General features: G+C 36.2%; 1 protein-coding gene across 1 annotated transcript in view; it reads left to right on the top strand.

Annotated features, from left to right (window-relative positions):
- LOC150107878 (GPI inositol-deacylase-like) overlaps window positions 1–26188 on the top strand; it is a 208894-nt gene that overhangs the window by 10366 nt on the left and 172340 nt on the right. The window contains exons 2-3 of the mRNA XM_090415369.1: window positions 6593–6660; window positions 21715–21735. Coding sequence (XP_090271495.1) covers window positions 6593–6660; window positions 21715–21735 — 89 coding nt within the window. The remainder of the gene's footprint in view (window positions 1–6592; window positions 6661–21714; window positions 21736–26188) is intronic.

Raw genomic sequence — 26188 nt, 5'->3', positions numbered from 1 at the left:
GGAGTGAAATTTGCTGTCGTCTGCAAAACTGTGTATTGGGTTGGAGGTCAATTGCAGTAGGTCATTGATATATGTAGCAGGAAGTGGGTTGGTGAGAGGATAGAACCTTGTGGGACCCCCAGCATTAATTGAGTGGTGAGAAGGTAGGGAGTTGTCCACCATCACACACAGTGTGCATCCAGACAGAAAGCTGGCAATCCAACTACAGAAGTCCTGGGTCAGACCGAATGCTGGTAGTTTGCCTAGTTGGCCTTTGTGCCAGACCCAGTCTAAGGCTTTGGAGATATCTAGTGCAACCACTTGAGATTCGCCAAACTCTCCATAGCATTTGTCCAGAGATGGGTGACGTATGTGAGTAGATCTCCTGTTGATCGGCAGTGACAGAATCTATACTGGCAGTCATTTATTTGTTAAGTAAATAAATGTAGGAGTTGGGATATTGTATTGAGTTGGGAATTGATAATTTTTTCAAATGGTAGTGACTTGTCACCCTTCTTGGGAATGGGCTAAATATAGGCCAATTTCCAGGTTGTCGGATAGATTCCAGTGGAGTAAGAGAGTATATATAGGTGACATAGGATAGGGGTCAATTCTGGAGCACAAACTTTCAGAACAATTGGGGGGAATGCCATCAGGGCAAGGAGACTTTTTTGTGTCTAATTTGGACTGTATTTTTCTGATCTCATCCTGGCAAAAGGATATGGTGGTCATTGTATGTTGGGTATCTGGAATGGTTGGGGGGTCATTTGTCATTGTCGATTATGCGTGCATCAGAAGCAAAGTGTAGGGCCTGGAGATTAGCCTTTTCCGTAAGAGATGATGCAGTGGAGCCATTTGGGTATGATAGGGGTGGGAATGGTGTTGGACAGAAGTTACGGCCAATTGCTTTGGCGAGAAACCAAAAGGCTCGGCTGCCATTTGGACAGGCTGCTAGTTTCCTGCGTTTTGCTCTTTCGAACTCTGTTTTGGAAGCGTTGATTGTTTTTTTGCATCTATTACGGGTTTCGGTGTAAGCTTTAAAGGAGGATGAGGTTCTTGATTTTCAGCCAGTTGTGGTATGTCTGGTGTTTCGTCTCTGCAGCCTCGGCACATCTTTTGGAGAACCAGGGTTTTGTTAGGGAATGGCAGTTCAGAGTGTTGTGTGGATTGTATGTATTCATGCCGGTAAGGATTACTTTGGTAATAAGCTCGGTGTATATGTTTGGGTTAAGGCTGGAAGCAATAGTCCAACCATGGGAATGCGGCATAGAAGTTGTGGAGGCTGTCCCACTTGGTTCTGTTATAGTGCCAAACTACTCTTGTATGGGGTGTCTGAGTAAACGCTGTTGCATGGGGGAGATGAGCACTAGGTTGTGGTCAGAATTGCCCAGAGGGCTCACTACTTTCACTGTGTATTTGGAGGGGTCATTGGTGAGGAAGAGATCTAGGGTAGTATTTGGGGAGTGGTTTGGGTTATCTGGTATTCTGGTTGGAATCTGAACAAGTTGTGTAAGGTCTTTAGTGATGGCAAATGTTTCAGTGTCTCTCTGCCTGCAAGATCTGTATAACTGGAGGAGGAAAGCCAGCTAGTGTTGTGGACATTAAAATCTCCTAGGAGGATGATTTCACTTTTGGGAAAGTGGGATTGGAGAAAGTCGATTTTTAGGGAGAGGAAATTAAAAGGTCAGGGTGATTGGTTGTGTTGGAGGAGCGATAGAGACAGCAGATGAATTGGACTGAGGGGAAGGGATATTTTCAACCAAAGAAGGTCAAAGTTGGGTGATTCTAGGTTGGGTGCTCTCTGGCAAGGTATGTCAGAGCGGATGTATGCACAGACACCACCACCCTTAGGATGAAAGTTGTTAAAGAGTGAGTAGTTTGGATGGTTGAGATAAGTGGTGCTTGGGGGTGGTGAGATTTTGAGTTTCTGCCAGGAAGAGTAGGTGGGGTTTGGTAGACTGTAGGTGGTAGTGGACATTATTCAGGTTGGAGTTCAGGCCATAGATGTTGGTTAAGTGGATGTGTAAGGTTTTGTGAGTCATATGTTGGCCCGCATGGGTCTTGCACATTTCCTATGCGGTGCCTACATGGTGGCTGTTAGTGGCATCACTTGGTTTTTTCACCAGTTTATCTTGTGTGTAGTCGATGGTCCAACTGTTGTCACCATTTTGACATTTTTCTTCGAGTTGTCTTCGAAGCTGGCATCTTTGTTCCCTTTATGCAAACTATAAATCTGATTGTGCACGTATGCACAGTTGGGGACAGGTGTCTTTGAACTTGTTGTTGATCGCTGTTATTATTTTTGATGTGCTTGTTGGCGTGTCACAAGTCACTAGGCGTGTAAAGTTCGTTCAGTCCTTCCTTTTATTTATAGCCCAGAAACGATGGCACCTGACGATATTCTTAGGATCGATGTTGCATTCTTCAGCTAGTTTGTTAATGTCCTCTTGTGATGATTTTCTGTTTTCCGTCGGGAAGTTCAAGTGATACCGTTGAGTTTTTTGTGTTTAGCCTCCATCAAGTCGTTTACCGTTGATGCGATTAGATCACGAAGTTCTTTCGCTGGCGAAGTAGAGCTTGCGTTGCTCTGGTTTTCGAATTGTTCTAGCTTAGCTTCGATTGCACGTATTTTGGAGGTAAAAGTTTCATTTAAAGCATTGATGTGCTGTTCGAGTTTTTCGACACGTTTACCTATGTTCAGAAGTTGTTTTACCGAAGGGAGGCACAGTGAACAGAAGAATGGCTGGTTAAGTTTGATAAGTAGCTTTTGCACAGCTTCGTCTATTTTTGTGCAGGAAGCATGCAACCAGAAAAGAGTGCATGTGATTGAAACATTGAAGTTATGTAAGAGTGTGGTTAGTAGGGGTGTGTGCAGACCAGATTTTTTTGTGAGAGAGAGTGGTGAGTAAGTGGAATGGATTGCCAGATTGGTTGTGAGTTCTCTGACTGTGAATGGATTCAAGGAGAGGTATGATAGGATTTGTGTGAATAATGGTTAATTATGATCCCCCACAATGAGTCTCCAGACTCCATGGAGGTGCCATAAAATGATAAAAATAATAATAAAATAATAAACTACATTCCATTATGTTATCGTGATATAATGTTTGTAACTCTTCTTTGCATCATTTCCACAGCTTCTTTATCCCCTTGGAATGAAGGAGATGAAATCTGCACACAGTGATCCAGGAGGCAAAATCCTATGATTTGTATTTGCAGTTTTTGATATGTGACTCTTGAACTTCATAATTCAAATTCATAATTATTTTCAAATTCCTATCCACCATGATGCCAAGATTTTTAACCTCATCATACAGCTATAATACACTGCTGGAAATCTCATCATGCCGAAGTACATAACTTTACACTTACTAACACTGAACTGGTAGCCATTATCATTTGCCCAAATTTCTAGCCTATTCAATTCATTTTGTAAGTGTTGAATATCAGTAGCATCCCTGATTGTCCTGCCTTTGCATCATCAAACAATTGAACATCTTCTTTTAGATTCTTAATTGCATTTAATATCTAGAATGAACAACATTGGTCCTGTGATACATCACTGGTCACTGTAAAGCTGGTGGATTCACACCCACTATACACCAGTTTTTGATACCTGTCTGTCAACTATCCACTTATTCATCTCAAGAATTTATATTCCAAACTGATGTTATCCAGTTGATGCAACAATCTTCATGTGGCATCCTATCAAATGTCTTAGCAAAATCCAATAGTATCATAGTGTTTACTTTTCCATTTCCTTTATCCAAGTCAGCCATATCATTGTTACAGAATATGAACAGATTTCTAAAATGAGATCTTCCTTTACTAAACCCATTCTGCTTCTTACAGAGTATAGCTTGTATGCCAGCCTATTTCTGTATGTTATTTCTTACCAGCTTCTCTAAAATCTTTACTACCACCATTCCAGAGATACTGACTGGTCAGTAGGAGAGTTAGACACATAGGTTTTTGCATCACCCTTGTACAATGGAAACTACCTTACATTCTTTCCATTCCCGTGGTATCTTTCCTAAGTATCAGCTTAGGAAAGATACCACGGGAATCTTTCCTATCAGCTTAGGAAAGATTCCCGTGGTATCTTTCCTAAGCTGATACTCAAGTTATACAGGTTAAAGAAACAGGTTCAAAGCCTAGCCAATTCAGCTGAACATTTCTTTAGTATATGTGCATATATATTCCACCTGTCCCTGTTGCCAAATTCTTATCCAGGCTATGCAATAGCTCTTCGACCTCATTTTTATGCACCACTGTCTCTTCGTTGAATGTAATCATAGAACTGTACTCCATGTTATAATTTAGGTTTGATATGTCATAGCAAAGTTAGCACTTGCAGATGATAATATGAGAGTATTATCTGCATTCATTCAAGTTATTCTTCCAAATTCATTTGGATTGCCTTTAGCCTGCCTAACCAATTTCTTTTCATACTCCCTATTTACTTTTCATACAATACTCCTAACTTTTCTGGCCTGTGCTTTACATATTTCTTAGCTTCACTCTTATTCTCATGATATTCCTTCCACCCTCTCTTTTTATGAATCTCTTGCTTAATAAGATTGCACATTCATTTCACTCTCACCCTATTTGTTCTTTGAATTCTGGTTATACATTGAGATACTGACTCATTTAAGCACTTTTCTTAATGATTCTCCATACATTGCTGATGTCTTTCTCATTCCGTAACTAATACCATGATAGTATTCTCCTAAGTTGGTCAGAATTGTAACTGCTGCAGAAGACATTGTTGAAGTATTCAGTGATCAACTTATAAGGATGTTTCATCCTGATTAGCATGGAATCACGAGGAACTTAAGTGTAGAGGACATTGAAGAGGATCTCTTAATTGTGAGTGAGCAGGAGGTATTTGTGGAAATAAATAACCTTGATATCACTTGTTCCACTGCATGAAGGTGGTGATAAGGCTGTGCTTCAAATCATAGGCCAATCTGTATATTGGGAGTTGTGGTGGTACTGGAGAGATTGGTGAGATGTAGGATACAGAAATGGGTTGATAACAGTATTTTCTGTGGTTATCAGCATGAGTATGTTAAAGGAAGATCATGTTTTACTAATTTACTTATGTACTATAACAAGGTGACAGATACCTTGGGCAGGAGAGATGCATATACAGTGGTGTACTTGGATTTTGCAAAAGTTTTTGATAGACTGCCACACAACAAGCTGTTAAATAAATTGAAACAGATGGGATTGGATGACTGACTTCTGAGTTGGATCAGTGACTTGCAGTCAGATAGCTATCAAAGTTTTATATATGTTGGTGCAGTATCCTGAAAGCGAAAAGTCACTAGTGGTGTGCTGCAGGGGTTAGTTTTGGGACTATTGTTTTTCAATTTGTATATTAATGATATTGGGATGGGTTTAACTAGTGATATGCAGCTCTTTGTAGCTGATGCAAAATTGGGGAGAACAATGCAGTTAAGCAGATGTTATAGCCTTGCAGGAAAGCTTGAATAGGTTGCATGAATGGGCTGGTAAGTGTAACTGTCAGTTCAATGTTGCAAAGGGTTTTGAAATTTGGTAAGCAATGATGAGATGCAAAGTATGAAATTGGTGAGGAAACTTTAAAGGAAGTAGAGGAGATGAGAGATATGGGAGTGGTGGACAATGACCAGAAATTCAGGGGCCACATTGCACAAATTGTGAAGCTGTCACATTGGATAATTGCAATGATACAGAGAACTCTGACATGCAGAAATAGATTATGATGCCATTGTGTATGGCCTTGATCAAGCCTCATATGGATTATTGTGCATAGATCTGGTCTCCAGGTTTTCATGGTGACATGGATATGTTGGGAAGATTCACAAAGGTGGTCAGTGGTCTTTGGAACGTGGAGTACAAAGACAGATTGAGAGAATGTAAGTTGCAAAGCCTCATGAATAGGAGGTGGGGGGGGGGGGAATATGATTGAGACATATAAGCCAGTCAGGAGTTATCAGGTTGACATTGAAGAGATTTTTCATAGAATGGGAGATGTGGGCAGTAGAACAAGAGGCCATTGCTGGAAACTGTATAAGGAGGGTGTGAACCTAGCAGTGAGGAGCAGGTTCTTTGAATGGAGAGCAGTTGGTGAGTGGGATGCATTGCCTGATTGTGTTGTGAAGTGGACATATTGAATTAGTTGCAGGCACTGTTGGATGAGCATTGTGTGCAATAGCGTTTACCTCACACGATGAGTCTCTTATTCCATAGATGTTAATAATAATTTATGAATATTTTTGTTTGTGAATATGACCATGTATGAATACTTATGGTGATTATTTATGATAGTATTCTACTGAGTTAGTCATATATGTTATGAAAAAATAAATTCAACTTTTGAACATTCAACTAAAAAACATTTTCCTAGAGTGCGTTATATTGATAAGATGGAGTTCACTATAACAGTTCTGCGGTAGTAAAGAAATGCACGAAAATGGCTTTAACATCTGGGATTAGTGTCTTTTCTCTTTAAATTGACATACAATTATAATTGAAAAAATAGTTTGAAAAAAATAAAAATTTCTATATATGGATTATGTTTAAATTTATTTTTTTATAATTCAATTATATGGTTATTTTTTACTAGCCAATACCGCTGAGACATGATGTACAAAGATCATTTCCCCGATACACTCTTCATGTATATGGTGAAGGGTAAGTCATTTGTTAAATTTCATGAGTACTTTGCTAAAATATATTGGGATATTTGTAACTGGAAATGAAAATCAAACATTTAATTGCATTTCAGTAATTTAATAAAATACAACCAGTTTTCAATGCTTATGCTAGTTTGTTCTGCTAGATTAACTTTTTTTTTCATATAGTAGAGATATAATCAAGTTAGAGACATCAAACAAGTAACAAAAGTAAGAATCTATGAAACAATGGTCCTCCCAATACTCCTCTATGGAAGTGAATGCTGGAATCTCAAAAAGACTGAAGAGAAAAAATTATTAATTACTGAATGGGTTAGCTAAGAAGATTACTTGGAGTATCTCTGCTGGATAGACTAAGAAACGAAGACATAAAGAAACAACTAAAACTAGAAATAACAATAATAGACAAAATCCAAGAAAGAAGGCTGATGGTTTGGCCATGTGACCAGAATGGGAACAGAAAGACTACCAGCTAAATCCCTGAATACAACAATGGAAGGTAAAAGATCCAAAGGGTGGCCCAGAATTAGATGGATAGACAAAATAAAAGCAGACCTGAAAATCAAATCGCAACAAGCAACACCAAACTGGACAGAATTGTTCGGACTCTCCAGGGACAGACAGAAGTGAAAAGAGTTCATTCGGCCTCATCATCATCCACATAGATGATGGAAGAGAAAAGGAGAAGATGATAATTGTCTTTCTAAACAAAGGAGAATACGATTACCATAAACAGATCATATGATATTTGCATACAAAAAAAAAAAAAGAGAGAGAGAGAGAATTAACTTGAGTTGTGTCAGGTACAGCATTAATTTAGCTGGCCTGGTTAGCATATCTGCTCTCCAGCCAAAAGGCTGCGGGATTAAATCCTGCTGTGGGCTTGGATGTTTGTGATTGTCTGTGGAAATACTAGTGGTGGTGGTGGGCAGTAGATGATGTGTTTCGCTGTTGTTAATGGATTGAGTGGTGGAGACAGAGAGTTGTAGAGTAGGTGCTCTCCCTTGGAGGTGTCACATAATAATAATAAACAGTTTGCTTTCTCTTGTTTAGGTAAAAATTCACAGACTATCATTTTGTTTCATGCATTTTCCAGGCAAAATTAAAATGGCTCCTGTTTTTTTTTTTTTAATTTGTGAATACTCACGCATAGCACAACAGTTCCATTTGTTGGCATCAGGGAAACAGAAGAAATCTATTAACAGGTTTTTAAAAAGTGAGGGGTAGTATCCATTGGGAAAAGCAGTACAGTAAAACCTCGCTTAATGCGAATTTGATATGTGCAATAATCAGTTAGCGTAAACTGCAGTGAAATGGTACTATTTCCCGCTTTAAGTGAGTGATTAATCAGTTAACATGATTTTTTTAAGTTATGCGAAATTCTACATTACGCGAAATTTTTTTGTCACCAATCTGCAGCAAGCAGAAAAGCTGGAAGAGACATGAAAGTGGTGCTAGTAATACAATGACTGTGCGAGAAGACCTAGGATATAGGCGAGTCTGCAGTATGGACTATATTAAATACAAGTAAAGAATACAAAGAACAAAGCAAGTTGCTACTGTTTCTTTAAGCATGCAGATCACTGAAATTGAAGCTATTCAATCATCAAGATGAAGCTTCTTCTATCATTCTGGATTGAGGATTATAACAAAAAAAAAGAAAACCTCTCAGTACAGGGAATATTCAGGCAAAAGCTCTCAATATTTTTACCTCACTGAAAGAGACCAGATTTCAAGGGGAATGTGTAAGCTTTACTGCGATTTTAGGATGGTTTGACAGTTATAAAAATCGAGCTGGACTGCATAACGTAAGAATAAGTGGGGAAATCTGCTAGTGCTGATAAAGATTCTACAGCCAAGTTTCCTGAAGAATTGCAAAGGATAATTCAAAAGGATGATTATGACGATTGGCAAATATTCAACGTCATGTTGAATATTTGCCTAGCTAAAGCTATCCTTGCCTAGCTATCTTTTCCTAGCTAAAACTGAATCATCTCAACCAGGATACAAAGTATCTAAAGATCGTCTTTTGTTTTTAGTTTTACGCTTTTATTAGGAGGCAATGCATAGGCTTTAAACTCAGGCCTATGTTAATTATCGTGCGTAAAATCCAAAATCTAACATTATCGAAGAAATCAGCACAATTGGAAAAGAACTTGGATTTAATGAACCAGATAATGAAGATGTGAGAAACTTACCGAATTCCCATTCAGAACAGGTGATTTCCAAACAATTTAAGATTTCTCTCCTTGGAGTTACTCTGCCTCTCTTGGCATAAACACATCGCAACCATTGCATCCTCAGCTTCTGAAAAACTAGGATTTCTCTTTCACTCAAGATGTTACTTCATCCCCGAGCAGCTGTTAACTTTATACAAATTGCAAATCCACCCAACTATTGAATACTGTTTTTAACATATGGGATGGGGTCCCCCTGAAAGTTCCCTCAAAATGCTCGACTCATCTCTTACCCCCCCCCCCCCCACACACACACTTTCGCACAACAGATTTGATGTTTGGTTTCTCACACAAATATTTCCATAGAAAATATTCATCTGAAATAGCATCAATCCCCCACTTAGTACTAAGCTCGTTGGAACACATGCAGCTGCTACTCAACATCCCCTCACAGTGCACCTTGAAACCTACAGAACAGGTTTATTTTTTTTCCTCCTTCATCCCTTCTGCTGCATTGTGGAACAGTCTTCTCTCTGTTGTGTTTCCCAAGAATGCAATATTTAGTCTTTTAAAATGTAAATAAGTTATTCCTTTTTTCCCAACCCACCACCCATATATGGTACTAATGTATTATAGATTGATCAACCAACCTGTCATGTATGAGCTCAACATAAAAAAAAAAAAAAAAAAAAAAAACTCACAATATTCCTTCCATATCATCATCTTCTTATTGTTCTCTTGCTTAATATGTGGTTGCGCATCCATTTCACTCCCACCCTATTTGCTCTTCGAACTCCAGGGACATATTCAGATACTGTTTCATTTAAGCACCTTTCCAAAGCTTCCCATGCATTCCTTCTCATTCAATAACTGATACCATGAGACTAAAGATAATATTCTCCTGCATTTGTCATATTTCCATGTTTATAGTTCAGCATGTAACCTGTCCTGATTGGAACATTCATGTAGTTAGCTACTTTCCAGGACAATATGTCACGATCAGTCATCAACTAGGAAGAAAACATTCACATTCTTAATTGAGATCCCCCTTCTACACTGAAATCTAACACATTCTTTGACCACAAGTTCCTTCTTTCTCATGCTATTTGAGAAAGTTGTCTCACAACAGCTCAATAAATTCTCCTTCATAGATATGATATTTCTCTTCTACCCAATTAATGTTTAGATTATTTGTCACCCATGACAAATTTTATATATATATATATATATATATATATATATATATATATATATATACAATAATAATAAAACAGTTCACAAGATCCTCCATAAAAATACCACTAAAAACAAAAAAGATTATAAGATTGCCATAGCCATACCCTATGTTAGAGCATTTCAGAAAAAATAGACAGAACACTACATAATTACAACATCAAGATTACCTTCAAACTCCTGACAAAATTAAGAAATTTACTCAGTTCTTCCAAAGATCCTCTTCCACCTAGCCCACCCAGGGGTTTACAAAATCCAGTGTACATGTAACCTACCCTATGTAGGGGAAACAGGACATTATCCTAATCAGAAAGGACGACACAAACAACACACTAAATACCTCCATTATGGAAAAACAGGGCCATCTGACCACACACTCCAAAATTTAGTACCATAGAATTGACTGGAAAGGCCCCAAGTCCCTACACCGCACCAAAACCTGGTTTGAGAGAAAATTCGAAGAACCCTGTGAAATGCTAAAACACAATCCAAAACTGAACAAAAATGACGGACTAATCATTCCAAGAATGTGGAGGACCCATCTGCAACCCTTATAGTAACTGGAACAAGCCCAGAAGAAAATCTCAATATGAGAGGACTTTAGAAATGTTTAATGTAGTTCTGTTTTTAATTTATTTTTATATTTATCGTTTTTTTCCTCCAAATTTTATTTTATTTATTTATTTTTAATATTATTAATTTTTTTTTCCCCTCCACTGGCAGTTAAGCTAGATAAAAGATTAATAAGCAGCTTAGATTCATTTTACCTTTGTAAAGTGCAGTGGCATGTAACTTGTACCTGATACATATGTATTTTCCTGATGATGTTGACCCTCAATACACAGGTCGAAACATCGAACTTTCCTAATATTAAGTAAAGTAATTATTTTAACGTGTGTTGTGTCTCCATAAATTCTTAACTATGAATGCTGACCACCCTGTAACCTTAAAAGAAAGAAAGAAAGCTCACTATATATATCATCCAGTTTCAACTTACACTACGTAAGAAAAGGACATTTTTACTGTTATTGCTTTAGTGAGATATGAATCATCTGATGCTATTTGTTGTTCTCATTCCCACTCTTATTTCATTTTTTCTTTCATAAAAATGCTGCTATACTCTTTACACCAGTTACCATATCTGACTGACAGCCAGGTTTTCTTAGTTCCAATAATCCCTTAGGCCAAAAGATATTCACTGAGGTAATGAACTCTATCCCTTTTTTTTGATGCTCCTTGCATTTGTGTAAAGACATAACAAGTTACTTTTCCTGGCTTTATTGTATATTTACATCTAGATGCAACTTTCTCTTTTTCATCCACAGACATACTCAAAAAGTCAACCCAAAATGTGAATTTTTCCATCCTTTCATCAGATTTAAACCATGCCCAGTGACATTTGTATACCATAGCTGAACTTACACACACATATTCTCACCATTTCTCCCATGATTATCTAAGCTCCCTGACTCTCTCTTCATCAGGTCTTAATCTAGTTAATAATTTCTCTCTTGCTCTGCACATCCAAAACTCACTCATCCATTTCTTCTACACAGTCTACATGAGGAATCATTTACAATCATAGCTCTCCTTAACCCATTTCTGTCATATCTTGCTAAAGTAAGCTAACAATTTTTACTCTCTCATTTTTCTTTCTTGCTTCTTAGTCTTTAATATCCTGTCATACTATATTTATCACTACTTAAATTATTAGTTCCCATAAGGACTATCATCTATTTATATTTCTTTTCTCTCTCTTTCACATTTGCTATATCTTTAATTTTTGCTTCTGGGAAGTTTAAAGTAATGACTGTTTGTGCAAATTTCATGATTGAATCGCTGTACCATATTCTTTCTTTTTTTTTTTTTTCTTGCATTTTAACTGATTTATTGTTATCATTCATTGTTATACTTATTTCAACATTTTTCTTTTTGTTCTTTTGAGGTTCTTTAATTGTTTCTCAACTTTTTCTAATTCTCATGTTGATTGTAATAATTTGCTTTAATCAGGATATTGCAAATGTCAAGTTATCCTCATTTATATATTTAGTAGCACTGCTTCTGTTCAATTGGATAAAGGTATCCCTCCCCAACAGCTTCATTAATTTGTGCTTTGTTCTCACAAGTTTTTGGCACTGTATTTAAAACAGGGTAAATTTAATGATTCATGTACAATTATATTACTACATGCACTAAATACAATGAATCCACTAAAAGCTACAATCATATACTACAAATATACCAGCTGACTTATGAAAATTCAGTAAATCAAGGGAAAAAAAAAAATCACTTCTTACCAGAGCGTCATAAAAACACAACCTCACACAAAGTAGTCTTGAACTGGATTCCAGGTTTATGGTTATTGCTTACCATGAATATCTCAGCTTCTCTTCCAGTTTGGTCACTGTAACTTTAAAAAGGGAGCCAATTTAGAGGTATGGATGCAGGAAATAAGGAAATGTCATAAATAAGAAGTGGTTAGAATGATTTTCAGAATTGGGTTTAGCAATATAGACAGCAGACGAATGATATATAATGCAAGGAAATCTTAAGCTACAGAAGGCCAAAATGAGTAGATTCAATATTAGGCATCCTCTGACAAAGAATCATGAATTGCACAAACAATATGGGTACCATCCTTGTGGCAGAAGGATTCAAGTATAGAAGTTTGGACAGTTAAGATTATCTGTGATTGTAGTGCCTGAAATTTGTGATGTGGTAAAAAAAAAAAAAAAAAAAAAAAAAAAAAAAAAAAAAAAAAAAACAGGAAATAAATATGATTGTCTGCAAGCGATGGTGCACGTAATTTAAACTAATGTTTATACTACAAATATTGGTGAAGTAAATGTAGAAGAGATTTTTTTTTTTTTTTGTAACATTTTCTAATAATTAGTTTTATTTTAACCACACTGACATTATCTGTTAGGGTTTACTGTCATGTTAGTATTTCAGAGGTGAAGAGAAAAGGAGCAGAGGACTAGATGGATAGTGTAATGTAGTCACCATTGGTGACAACTTTCTCAAGCAGCATGTGAAAAAAGCAACTCTAGGACAGATTCTTAGATTTGATCATAGCATCTGAAGATGTCTTAGTTAGGAATGTGATTATTTTGTCACTGGTTGGTGACAGTGATCATACTGTACCCACCTGGGAAGTGGTCAATTATATGGATATTCCAATCAGGATAGGTTATATCCTGAACTACATATCTGCAAATTATGAAAAACTCATGAGAGTGCTATCTTTGGTTCCATGGTATCAGTTGAAGGGGAAGCTTAGAAAACATCTTTAAATGATGTGGTGTATGATTGGCTCCCTATAGCTCAAAGAAGACACAGAATGTAGTGAAATTGTGAGAAGTGAAAAGAAGAAGTTGATGTAGAACAAATACTGTGAGAATAAGAGCAAGAGGAGTTATGAAATATATAAAGCTCAGGCTAGAAAAGTTATGAGTATTGTATGGAAAGCTAAGTTGGGGTATGAAAAGAAATTGGATGCACAGGCTAAATAAAGGCAATCCAAAAGAATTTTATTGTTATGTTGTCAGTAAAAGAAAGAATGACTGTGAAAGAATAACATTACTGAATGCAGAAGGTATCTTAGTATCAGAAGCAGATGAAGTATTCAAGTAAGTGCTCACTTCACAAAGATATGTCAACTTAGTGTATGTAATATAGTGCATAGTGCTACCACTACATTGGATGAAGAGATAGATGTGCATGAGAAGGAGATTCTAGAGCTGTTTCATAACCTGAATAAGGATCGGGACTGATGGGATATCAGCAAGTGTACTAAAGGAATGTTAAACTGTTTAGGCCATTCACATGTATGTATAATTGATTCTTAGCTCAGGAAAGAATGTACGATAATTCATAACACAAGCATGATGCAAAGCCTGACATTTAAGAACTCTTATACAAAAATCATTGGACAAATAGAATATACTTTGCGAGGATCAGCATTGGTTTACTAAAGGGAGGTCACGTGTGAGCAATTTGCTCATATTTTATCATAATGTTACAGCTGAGTTGGATGAAGGTAATGTATTTGCTATGATTTTTTGACTTGACTAAGACATTTGATAGGATACTATGGGATTGGAATATTAACTATTAGCTTGGATAAGTAGATGACTTTCTGATAGGTATCAGTGTGAATCTGTCAGAATTAAGGTAACTAGTGGTGGCCCTGGGATCAGTTCTTGGACCATTGTTGTTTAATCTATATATTAATGATATTGGAAAAGGTCTGATAGGAGATGTTCAGTTGTTTGCTGGTGATGCAAAGATAAGCAAGACAGTCAGAGATGGTACTAATATATAGCATTTACAGGGCGATTTGAATAGCCCAAAAGTATGTGCAAATAATAATGGCTGTCAATTCAATGTTAGTAAGTATAAAGTTATGCATTTTGGCATGATGCGATATCCAATAGCATATTATATTGGTGTGGTTATGCTTGGAATAACTTGAGACTAGCTATCTGGGAGTTATGAAATAATAGAAAGTTGAAATTATAAGATCACAGGACAAAAATTGCAAATACAGCTCCAAGGATAATTGCAACATTGAGATGAACATTGATATGTAATGATATGGAAGTTATTTTACTATTACATGGCTTTGATATGACTGCACCTGGACTGCTGTGCACAGATTTGGTCTCCATGTTTCCAAAGGGATAAAAAAGCTGGAAAGGCTGCAAAGAGGAGTTACAAAGAAGATGTTGGGATCGTGGAATGTAGATTCTGAGGATAGAGTATGTGGACTGCAGACAGTGGTAAACAGAAGAAAGAGGGGTGATATGATAGATGTTTATAAACTTTTGAAACGATGTTTTAGGATATCAGTTGATAATATTGGGAAGTGTGCTATTTTCCCTCCTCTTCAATATAAATATACTAACAACCAACCTATAAACGCACTGTCAAGAACCTTCTTATATGCAGATGAGGCAATAGATTATCAAGCAAAATCCTTTGCTAACATTGAGAAGCAGCTCACACATGAACTAGAAACCCTTACAGTTTAATATAAGGAAAACCAACTGAAACCAAATCCAAGTAAAACCCAAATGTGTCTTTTCCATCTCAATAATAGGGAGGTGAGGAGGGAGTTCAATATAGAATGGAATGGCATGAAATTGGTCAGTTACTCAAATCCAGCTTACCTGTTATGGTAGACAGGACCTTAAATTATAAACAATACATAGAGAAGATAGCAGCTAAAACTCAAACATGTAATAATATTGTGTGCTGATTAACATAATCTTGGTGGGATGCAAGTACACAAGTACTGCACACCTCTGCACTTGCACTTTGCTTTTCGACAGCTGAGTATTGTAGCTCTGTTTGGGAAAGATCATCACATGTCAGAATTATTGACAAGGTTCTTAATGAAACATGTCAGCACATTACTAGCTGCCTTAAGCCTACAAAAATTGATCATTTTTGTAGGCTTAAGCATACAAAAATTGAATGATGAACAGCATCCTTTATATGGACATGTTGCAGTACATAGGAGGCTAAGATCAAGGAAAAGTTTTATTCACTCAGTGGAATTTTTGATTGGTTCCATAAAAGCCACAAGATCAACAATGTGGCAAGAACAGTCTCCAGAGGCTCTGAACTTAAACCAATCTCTTACTTCTGGCTTACATCTAGATTGGCAAAGATGGAAGACACTGAATAGACTTTGTTTGGGAATGGCCAGATGGGGCTACACAGACAATGACAGCTGCTCGTATGGTGAAACGCAAACCATGGATCATCTTCTGCAATGCTGCTTAATAGACATTAATAATATATGTACTACTCGAGAAGATTTAATGCAGTGTAATGAAACAGCTTTAAAGTATATTAATCACTGGGCGAGTAAAATTTGACATATGTTTTTGCGTAATATTTTATGCAAGTAGTATTTTTGTCTTTTAATGTATGCTTTTAATCCCTATTCTTTTAATGTCTATTTATTTAAATGTATGTTTTTATTCATTTATACATATGGTCTTACATTTTCTGTAGTTCACACAAAAAATAAATAAGTTGATAATATTTTACATTATGTGGAAGGCTGGGTGAGGACAAATGACCTCTGTGGAAGTAAAATTTGTGAGCAGTTAAGAAAGGTGGTAAGAGCTAGATTTTTCTCTCATACAGCATGAGAGAAGGGATCAGTTTGCCTGTTGAAGTACTGAGTGCATCTAGTATGAATAAGTTTTAAGAAAATTTATGACAGCAAGTGTGGGTGATGTATGTCCTTCTTTGATGAGTCCTTAACTCCCCAGAGGTCTAATAATAAATTTTAAAAGTACAAGTATCCCTCGATGTTACCGCTTATATCAAAATCGCGTTAACCAAATCTAATAATCAATGGTAAAAATTACAGCTTGTCCTTGATCGATTACTGTATTAACAATTCGTTTTATATGGTACTCTTTTAGGAAAGAAAAAAATGAATGCAAAGTAAATGTTTAATAAATACTTGTATCTACATTATTTACTGTGATTTTTTTATCAAAAGAAGTTATCAAGAGTCGTTTGAACAGTTTTAGATTTTTTCTTATTGACATAGATTCTACGATAACAAGCAAAATGACTCTCCAGACCTTGGCAAACAAGCAATAAAACTTAAAGTTTAGTATTAATTTATTTTTTTCTTGAACCTTCAAATCTCTCTCTCTCACACACACAAAGTCCCTTAATTCATGACCACCCCTACTTATGGTGGCCACCTGATTACAATCGCCAAATATGACCTTACTTCCAATGGCGTAGCTAGAGCTTTTGCTGCCCGGGGGGTTGTCCCTGAGTTTGCCGCCCCTCTCAATATACACCAAAAAATATTATAAAAAGTCAAAACGACGTAGGGAAAGAAATTAAAACACTATGTTTATGTTTATTTTAGTTGTAAGTATAGTTGTTGAAAACTAATTATTAATTAAGTAATAAAATTACTAAGTTAACATAAATAGAAGAATCATCGAAAAAGAAAATTGTGTCTTACGTGAAAAGTGCCACCCGGGGCAGACCCCCCCCCCCAGCTACGCCGCTGCTTATTTCTATATTCCATACAAGGTTGCTATTGCTGCCTTCAAGAAGAAAAAAGTGCTTCTTTTTTTTCCTTCAAGAAATGTTTTTTTTTTTTTTCTATTAAGAAATACTTTTGTTCAGGCTGTTGCTGATACTGAGTATGAGAAACCCTCAGATTTTTATAAGGAATATATTATCTTGCATTGTACAAAGAAGATAGATGCAATATAGAGTGAGGTAATTGCAGATAGTGAGGTAATAGCTTTTGGAAGACCATACAATCTAGGTGGACAACCGAAGACGATTTTAAGTTTTTTCTTTTGATCTTCATTCCATGTAGATACATTATCTATAAGAGAATTAAGTCTCTTCAATTGACTCCGGGTAGGATCCGATGTAAGAGGCCTATAAGTTGAACAGTCGCGAAGTAAAAGAGACATTTTTCTCTCATATTCCTTCCTATCTTGAATTACTACAGCCTTCCCCTTATCAGCTTTCATAATAATTAAATGATTGTTATTCTTCAGTGATTTCAATGCTTTAAACTCAGAGTAAGAAAGATTAGGACGAGGAGGCTTGGCATTAAAAATAATTTTTGCACATTCAAAATGTAATCTGTCGGCTGTTTTTTTGGATAAGGATCGAATACCCCTGCCTATGTTATGACCATACCTAGATCGTATGGTCTTCCAAAAGTTCATAAACCAGGCATTCCGTTAAGACCAGTCGTAGATTGTATAGGTTGCCCCACTTACAAAATCTCAAAATTTTTATCAAATATACTCTCCTCTTCAACTAGAAGAACTGACACTTATATAAAAAATACTTTGGATTTCAAAAATAAATTTCAGATCTTCATTTGAACGTTTCTGATATCATGATCAGTTTAGATGTTGTTTCTTTATTTACAAATGTGCCTCTTTCTGAAAGCATTGAATTACTACAACAGGAATTTCCTTCAGACATTGTAAACGTATTTGATTTTGTAATACATTCTGGTTATTTTTCCTTTAAAAATAAGTTGTATCAACAAATTGAAGGAACAGCAATGGGCAATCCTCTTTCTCCTGCTATCTCCAATTTCTTTATGGAACATTTTGAACAACGTATCTTTGACAACATTTTTCCCAGACCTACTCATTGGTTCAAATATGTCGATGACATTTTTGCTGTATGGAATGGCTCTTCGGATGAACTTCAACAATTTCTCACTAAGTTAAATGCACTTCATCCTAGGATCAAGTTTACCCTAGAAGTAGAATCAAATAAGCAGTTAGACTTTTTAGATCCTCTAATTCTTCGCCAACCAGATGGTAACCTACATTTCTCAGTCTATAGAAAGAAGACTCATACAGGCCATTATATCTATGCTGAATCTCATCACCATCCCAGTCAAATGGCAGGAACTATTAAAACATTGGTTCATCGGGCCCACTCCTTTTGTTCTTCAGACGATCTTTTACAGAAAGAACTACAATATATAACTTCTTCCTTTCTATCTAATGGTTATAAGAATTGCTTCATTAAAAGAACTTTGAGTAGTTTTAATATGTCTTCCTCTTCAAACACAGAAGGAATAATGCGCATTCCTATCCCTTATGTACAAGGCATCAGCGAACGTATAGCAAAAGTTTTAAAACCACTGAATATTTTTGTTGCCTTTCGACTGTTTAGAAAAATCTTCACCTTTCTCACTTCTCCTAAGGACTAGCTTCCACATCTTAATCATCCAGGTGTCTACCAGATTCCATGCTCTTGTGGATTATCTTATTTCGGACAAATGGGAAGATCTGCCTCTATTTGGCTAGAAGAACACCAATCTTATATTGAATACTTTAAACCTGAAAAGTCTGGACTTGCAGAACATGCCATCTTCACTAGACATAGAGTTCATTGGAAAAAGACAAGAGTTCTTCACAAAAGTCAGTTCCTCATGGAACGCCTTTATAAAGAAACATGTGAAACTGTACTTCATTCTCCTAACTTAAACAGATCCGATGGTTTACGTCTATCCCCTTTATGGGAGATAGTACTTTACAAATCAGCTAATCTTTCCTAACTTTTTATTGTATTGATTTTTTATTTTATTATTTATTTTTATTTTTATTTTATTTTTATAGGAAATGTATTGATCTTTTTAGTTATCTTACACCAGCTACTTGTTTAATTTAAGCTTAATATGTACTGAAGATGCCTGTGACACACAGGCGAAAATTATACTATTAAATAATCTTTGTACACGAGTTTTTTCTGTTATTAATTTTGTATCGATATATCTACTCACGGTATACCTCTTTTAAAACTTATTCACAGAGTTTTACAGTATCACAAAGATAGAGCCTTACGAGAGATTGGTAACAATATAGTTTTGCTAGCTACATAGCTAGAATTGGAAGTTGACAATGAAGATGCAAATCAGTAGTGGCAATTGTGAAAGCAGTGCTCCCTTCTTTATAGACCTAGAAGCACAGAAAGTTGCAAAGAGAGAGAGAGAGAGAGAATCACAACAACAAGAAGCCAAGCCTGCCAAAAGTTTTAAAAAAAATGTTATAAAACAAACTGTTAAATAAATTGAAACAGAAGTCTGTTATCCAATGTCATCTGTTTCAATTTATTTAACAGTTTGTTTTGTAACATTTTTTTTTGTAACATAAAGTTGTATATGGGGTTGCGGTATCCTAAGTGGAAGGTCACTAGTGGTGAACTGCAGGGGTCAGTTTTGGGACCTTTGATGTTAAAATTGTATATTAATGATATTGGGATAGATTTAACTAGTGATATGCAGCTGTTTGCAGATGATGCAAAATTGGGAGAGCAGTGCAGAATCAAGCAGATGTTTTGACCTTTCAGGAGGACTTGAATAGATTGCATGAATGGGCAGGTAACCGTAACTGTTAGTTCAATGTTGCAAAGTGTAAGGTTTTGAAATTTGGTAAGCAATGATGGGATGCCAAGTATACGCTTGGTGTGGAAACTTTAAAGGAGGTAGAGGAAATGAGAGATCTGGAGTGGTGGTGGACATGGATCTGAAATTCAGGAACCACATTGCACAAGTTGTGAAGACATCACATCGGATAATGGCAGTGATGTGGTGAAAGATCCTGACATGCAGAAATAAAGAGGTTATGATGCCATTATATAAGGCCTTAATCAGGTCTCATATGGATTATTATGCACAGATCTGGTCTCTGGGTTTTCATGGTGATGAGGATATGTTGGAAGGAGTCTAGAGAAGAATTACAAAGGTGGTCAGTAGTCTTTGGAATGTGGAGTATGCAGACAGATTGAGAGAACGTAAGTTGCAAAGCCTTGTGAATATGAAGAAGAACGCAGATATGATTGAGACATATAAACTAGTCAGGTTGGTATGGAAGAAATTTTTCATAGAATGGGAGAGGGTTGTAGAACAAGAGGCAATCACTGGAAATAGTGTAAGGAGGGTGGGTCACAGCAGGTTCTTTGCATGGAGAGTGGTTGTTGAGTGAATGTGTTGTCTGTGTGTGTGTTATGAATTAGACATATTGAATCAGTTTAAGGCACGGTTGGAGGATCATTGTGTGCAATAGTTCCTTCAACGATGAGTCTCTGACTCCATGGAGATCAGATGATGATGATAATAATAAAATGGCAGAAGCATTTGTTTCTGTTAATAAGACAATTTGGTTTTTTGAGGAAATGGATATGACAAGATTTAGCAAAGTGGACAGAATGATGCAAGTTATAATTGATTACTGCAGAGAAATTTATGCAGAAAAGACGAACTGTGCAGATTTAACTGATGTAATGTACAAATTTATAAAGAAGCATACTCCTGATGTTGCTTCAGCCGCTGAAGATGAGCCTCAGCCTTCTACAAATAGTGAACCAACCTCAGGATGTTTTGTTGCAGTTCGTTCCTGAATTTGAGAATTTCTTGACTGATGACCTGCTGCCTTGGATGAATTGGCCAATTAATTAAGCAACAGTTTTGAAGAATTAATCTTCTTCCATGTTTCCAGATGATTATTTTACTGGTAAATGCACAGAAGCACTATACATTTATCTTTGTTCATTATAATATAAAATTACTCTATACAGTAATTCATGTTATAATTTGTATATGGTATTATTTTACTACAAATGTAAAATTAGTTAACAATATAACAAAACTTGTTTTAGAATTCAGACAAGTTAATTGTTTATATGTTGTTATGGTGCATGTAGTGATTTCTGACTTGCAACCTTTACAACTTACTAAGGGATTGCTGGAGTAGAACTCCATTGTAAGTCAAGAACCAATTATGGGCAGGTGTGCACACATGCTCGTATACACATATACACAAATCTTAGATTTATCATAGAATACAGAGTGAAGGGAGTAGAATAAGAAGATGTAAACAGGAAGTGAGATTTTTTGTGGAGAGCAGCTTGTGAATTGAATGTGGTCTGAGAATGGATTATTGTGGAAATAGAAAATGAGTTTATTGCATGATACAGTAAGTTTTATATCTGCGAGCGATGACCTCTCACAGGAGTCTTTGACTCCTTGGAGGTCTGATGATGATAACGATAATAACATTTTTGTTCATCAAATATGTAACTTTATAACTGTGAATAATTTTCTCTTTCAGGAAATATGCAGAATCTTTATGGTAAGTTGACTTTTTTATGCATTTAGTTAAACATGCTTTGAGTTATTATATTGTCTAATTTTTTTAGGTAAATTGATAACTCACATTAAGAATACACACTGATTCAAAATAATTTAAATTAAGTGGATATTGAATCCAACATTATTTCAAAGCCGAGTAGAGAAACTACAAGAGTTTCATGCCGAATATAGAAACTATAAAAGTTTCGGCAGATTCAAGCGCAAGCAAACCTTTCATGACGGGGAGAAACTCATGGTAAAGGTGGAATAAGCTCTGATCACTTTCCTTAGTATTTCCCATAATGTAAAGCACATTTCCTTGCAGACATGTATGATGCTATACATTATGGGGGGGGGGATCACTACCCAGACTGGTTTCGACCTTTGTTGAGGTCTCATCAGTGGGTAGGTAGACCCAGATGTAAATACCCAGGTTGAAGTGATGCAGAAGTTATACTTTACCATAAGAGTTGCCAAAAGGTGTCACATCACCTTTTGGCAACTCTTATTCCATAAGAGTTGCCAAAAGTTACTGAAATAAAAAGTCATAAAGCTTCACTTCAGCGATGCAAAATTATTTAAATTAAGTGGATATTGAATCCAACATTATCTCAAAGCCAAATAGAGGAACTACAAGAGTTTCGTGCCGAATATAGAAACAACTATAAAAGTTTTGGCGGATCCAATCACAAGCAAACCTTTCATGACAGGAGCAACTTGTGGTAAAGGTGGAGCTATTATGGGAAATACTAAGGAAAGTGATCAGAGCTTACTCCACCTTTACCACGAGTTGCCCCTGAAAGGTTTGCTTGCACTTGGATTCGCTGAAACTTTTATAGTTTCTATATTCAGCATGAAACTCTTTTAGTTTCTCTATTCAGCTTTGAAATAATGTTGGATTCAATATTCACTTAATTTAAATCATTTTTAATCGCCAAAGTGAAGCCTTTTAGCTCTTTATTTCAGTGATTAATAATATATTGTAACATTAAGTTACCAGTCATTAATTTTAATTTACTGTTATTGAACACATATGAACAAAGAATGCCAGGATATTTGGATAATAATAATTATTATTACTACTATGTACCTCCTATTATTAGCTACCTACTTCTATTAAGTACCTCTCAATAGTTTAAATGTCTCAATACCTCTCCTTCCATCTAACAAACTTTGCAGTTCACGTTCCCTCAGCCTATCCTCATGATTGTACAGTCCTCATATTATCTTTTTTATCTGCCTCTGCACTCTTTACGAGGTTATTTATCCCCTTCAAATTCTGGAGACCAAATTTAAGCGAAGTAGTCCAGGTGTAGTCTGATCAGGACTTCATAGAATGGAATGACAACTCTTATTTCTGATAGTCAGCGTCCTTCTCAGTATTGCAGCAATCCTCTGGGTTACCTTCACCACCTTTACAATATGTTCCCTGAATTTCAGGTTTCTATCAATCATCACCCCCAGTTCCTCCGGTACAGTTCCTTCAACAGAGTATTCAGCCTCCCATTAATATGTAATGTTTATTTATTTGTAATTTATATTTTATAGTTTATTATATTGTTTATTCAATGTACGTGACATTACTTTTTACTTCTATGTATTTTCACTCTTACTTCGTTGTTTTCATGATTGCTTGAGCTTGTACAAAATGCCTATATGCTCTTATCTCTAACTCACATATAATACTATTATTTGACTTTAGTCCTTTTGTAATCTACTTAGCTTACCCCCCCCCCCCTTAATGCTGTAAAGTATGCTATCATACGTGCTAGTATCGTAGACTGAGGAAAAGCCTCTGGCTGGGGCCAGATCCTTAATCTATGTTGCTATAATTCAAATGCATTAATCCTTAAAAATTTATTTTTGTTAACGACTGCACCATTAAAGATTGTGTGAAAGAATTTTCTATCTTTCCTTTACATACAATGGAATAATTTAGCTAAGCACGTATAATAACCCTTAAATCAATTTTTTCTCAAGCAACTCAGAATTACTCATTCGTGGATATTATTTCACTTAGGTCACACAGGTTCGATTTGTTTTTATAGACAGTCACACAGTGCATTGGCTAACAAAGATCAGACATGTTTATTCTAACTAAGACAATTAATATACGAACGAAACAGTACATATCATGTGTCTGATTCGTCACACATTCATTAAAACAATTCACTTAAAGCATTAGACAAGGAAATTATTTACACTCAACTTATTAGACATGTGGATGGACTTTAGCACACATAACCTTACTCTCATTACTATTAATATAAGGCAAAATTACACGATGCATATTCTAAGCATTATATAGCACAAGCATTATTCAAGTCTACAGTATTCTATTATACACATTCAAACTGACTTTAGGCTTTCTGACCTCTTCAACACATTATGCCATTAGTTAAACAGAATCAACATCTATCTTCTGTACACACAATCTAGGCTATTAACATAAAGCACTTTACTTACAAGCTCACACTATCATATACAGTCCTGGATCCTAAAAGGTTAAGGGTGAATTCTGCTGGTTCCTTTCTTAATCTTGCAGGCTGTGATTGGGCACTATCCGACAATAATCGTCTGCCGATTTCCTCCCTTGTAACAGTACTGCATTTCTTCGTCGGTGTCAGTAACTGGATCAGCTGCGACAAATGAGCACACACGTGGATCAGTACACTTGTCAAAGAATTTTACGGAAGGCTACCTTGAAGTACGGCCTCTTTTACCAGCGAATCTCCCATGATCTCCATAACTACTGCTCGCGGGACCCCAACTCTTTCCCTCGTCGAAAAGCTTGCCACAGGAACAAAAATTAAGAGAGAGCCTTCGCCCCTCAATCTCCATCTTTTATATCATTTGCCGTCCCTTGGCCTTCCTTCCAAAACTTCCTGGATTTACGGAAGTGTCCTTATCACCCACGCTTATGTTAGGTTTTGGCAGCAAAAGTCATATAATTGGTGACCTTTGAGACTGTTGTTGACCTTCAGTTTACTAGCTTAATCCTGTCTGATCTTTTTAGTTACAATTGCTTGTGGTTCTGCATTCAGTTATTCTAACATTATATTACAAAATTTATTACATTACACTATGTTGCATACATTTCTAATTATATGTATTTTATGGCCTATGTAAAATAGATATAGGTGAAAAATATTTCTATTTCACCACAAGAGATTTTACAGATATATCCCAAACTTCAAGATTTTACATTTGGCTGAAGTAAACTAGTATCCTCATTCCTCTACCCATCTCCAGTTATTCAAATCCTCTTGCTAGGCTATCACATCTGCACTATTACTAATAACCCTTTCCAGCTTCACATCATCTGCAAACAACTGCATATCCCCTTGCAATCCATTCACATTGTCATTGATATAGAGGTTAAATAATACAGGTCTCAATACTTGAGCCCTGTGCCCACTTGCAACCTTCTGCTTCCTTGATATTACTTCCTCATACACAACTCTCTAATAACTATTTCAAATACAGTTCACTAACTTGACATCCAAACCCATGTGCTGTAACTTAAATATCAGCTTATCATGTGATACCTTGTCAAATACCTTTTGTAAAATCGAAATAATGGCAGAATATGCCTTTCCCTCATCAACCTCTCTTCTCACTTTATTATAAAAGGCAATCAGATTACTAAAACAAGAGCACCCCTTAACAAATTCATGCTGACTCTCACAGATAACATATTATTATCTGCCCAATGCTGTAAATGATTCGTTATTAATTTCTCCAAAATCTTAACAACTACTAATGAAATACAAACTGTATTTCATTAGTAGTTGTTAAGATTTCCTGTATTTCCTGTCTTCCTTCCTAAGGGGGATTTGAAAATAGCCTGAGTTCAGATCCAATTTCGAGCAGTACTTTGCTCCCTCCAGACCTATTAATAATACAGGTCTCAATACAATTCTTCAATCTTACATAAAGGAAAGTCAATAGGTCTGGTGACCTTATTCACCTCTCTGAGATCCAACACAAACCTCAAGCTACCATTGGGTTTTTCGACTAGTATGAAAGGACTGTTCCATTGGGAATTTGATTTCTCAATGATGCCTGCCCTGTCATAGTCCAGTAATAATTTCTGCAGCTTCTCCATGTGTTTGAGGGAGGGGGGGTTTGATACTGCTTTACATACTGGGAAATCCGACGTAATTTGGACAGTGCAGGACAATGAGGCATTCTCTTCGGTGAAAACTCTAGGACAACGCTGAAATATCAAGGAGAAGAACTCCTCTATTTCGGTCTTTTCCTCCGCTGACTTCGTCAAACTGGTAGCATTGTGTAACAATGTTTCTTTCCATTTAAGGGGCTCCTCTTCCAAATTTACTACTTCAATGTCTAGCGCCTTATTCATTTCCCTTCATTCCCTATTCTGAATTTTGGCTGGTATTTTTTTCCACAAAGGGATATTGTTCCCTTAGCAAAGTCACGTATAAACTGAT

Source organism: Typopeltis vanoorti, chromosome 3 (genome assembly GCF_054136105.1).
Source record: "Typopeltis vanoorti isolate ZY-2024b chromosome 3, IOZ_Tvanoo_1.0, whole genome shotgun sequence".
NCBI classification, from domain to species: domain Eukaryota; kingdom Metazoa; phylum Arthropoda; class Arachnida; order Uropygi; family Thelyphonidae; genus Typopeltis; species Typopeltis vanoorti.
This window is presented reverse-complemented; position numbering and strand designations above follow the sequence as displayed.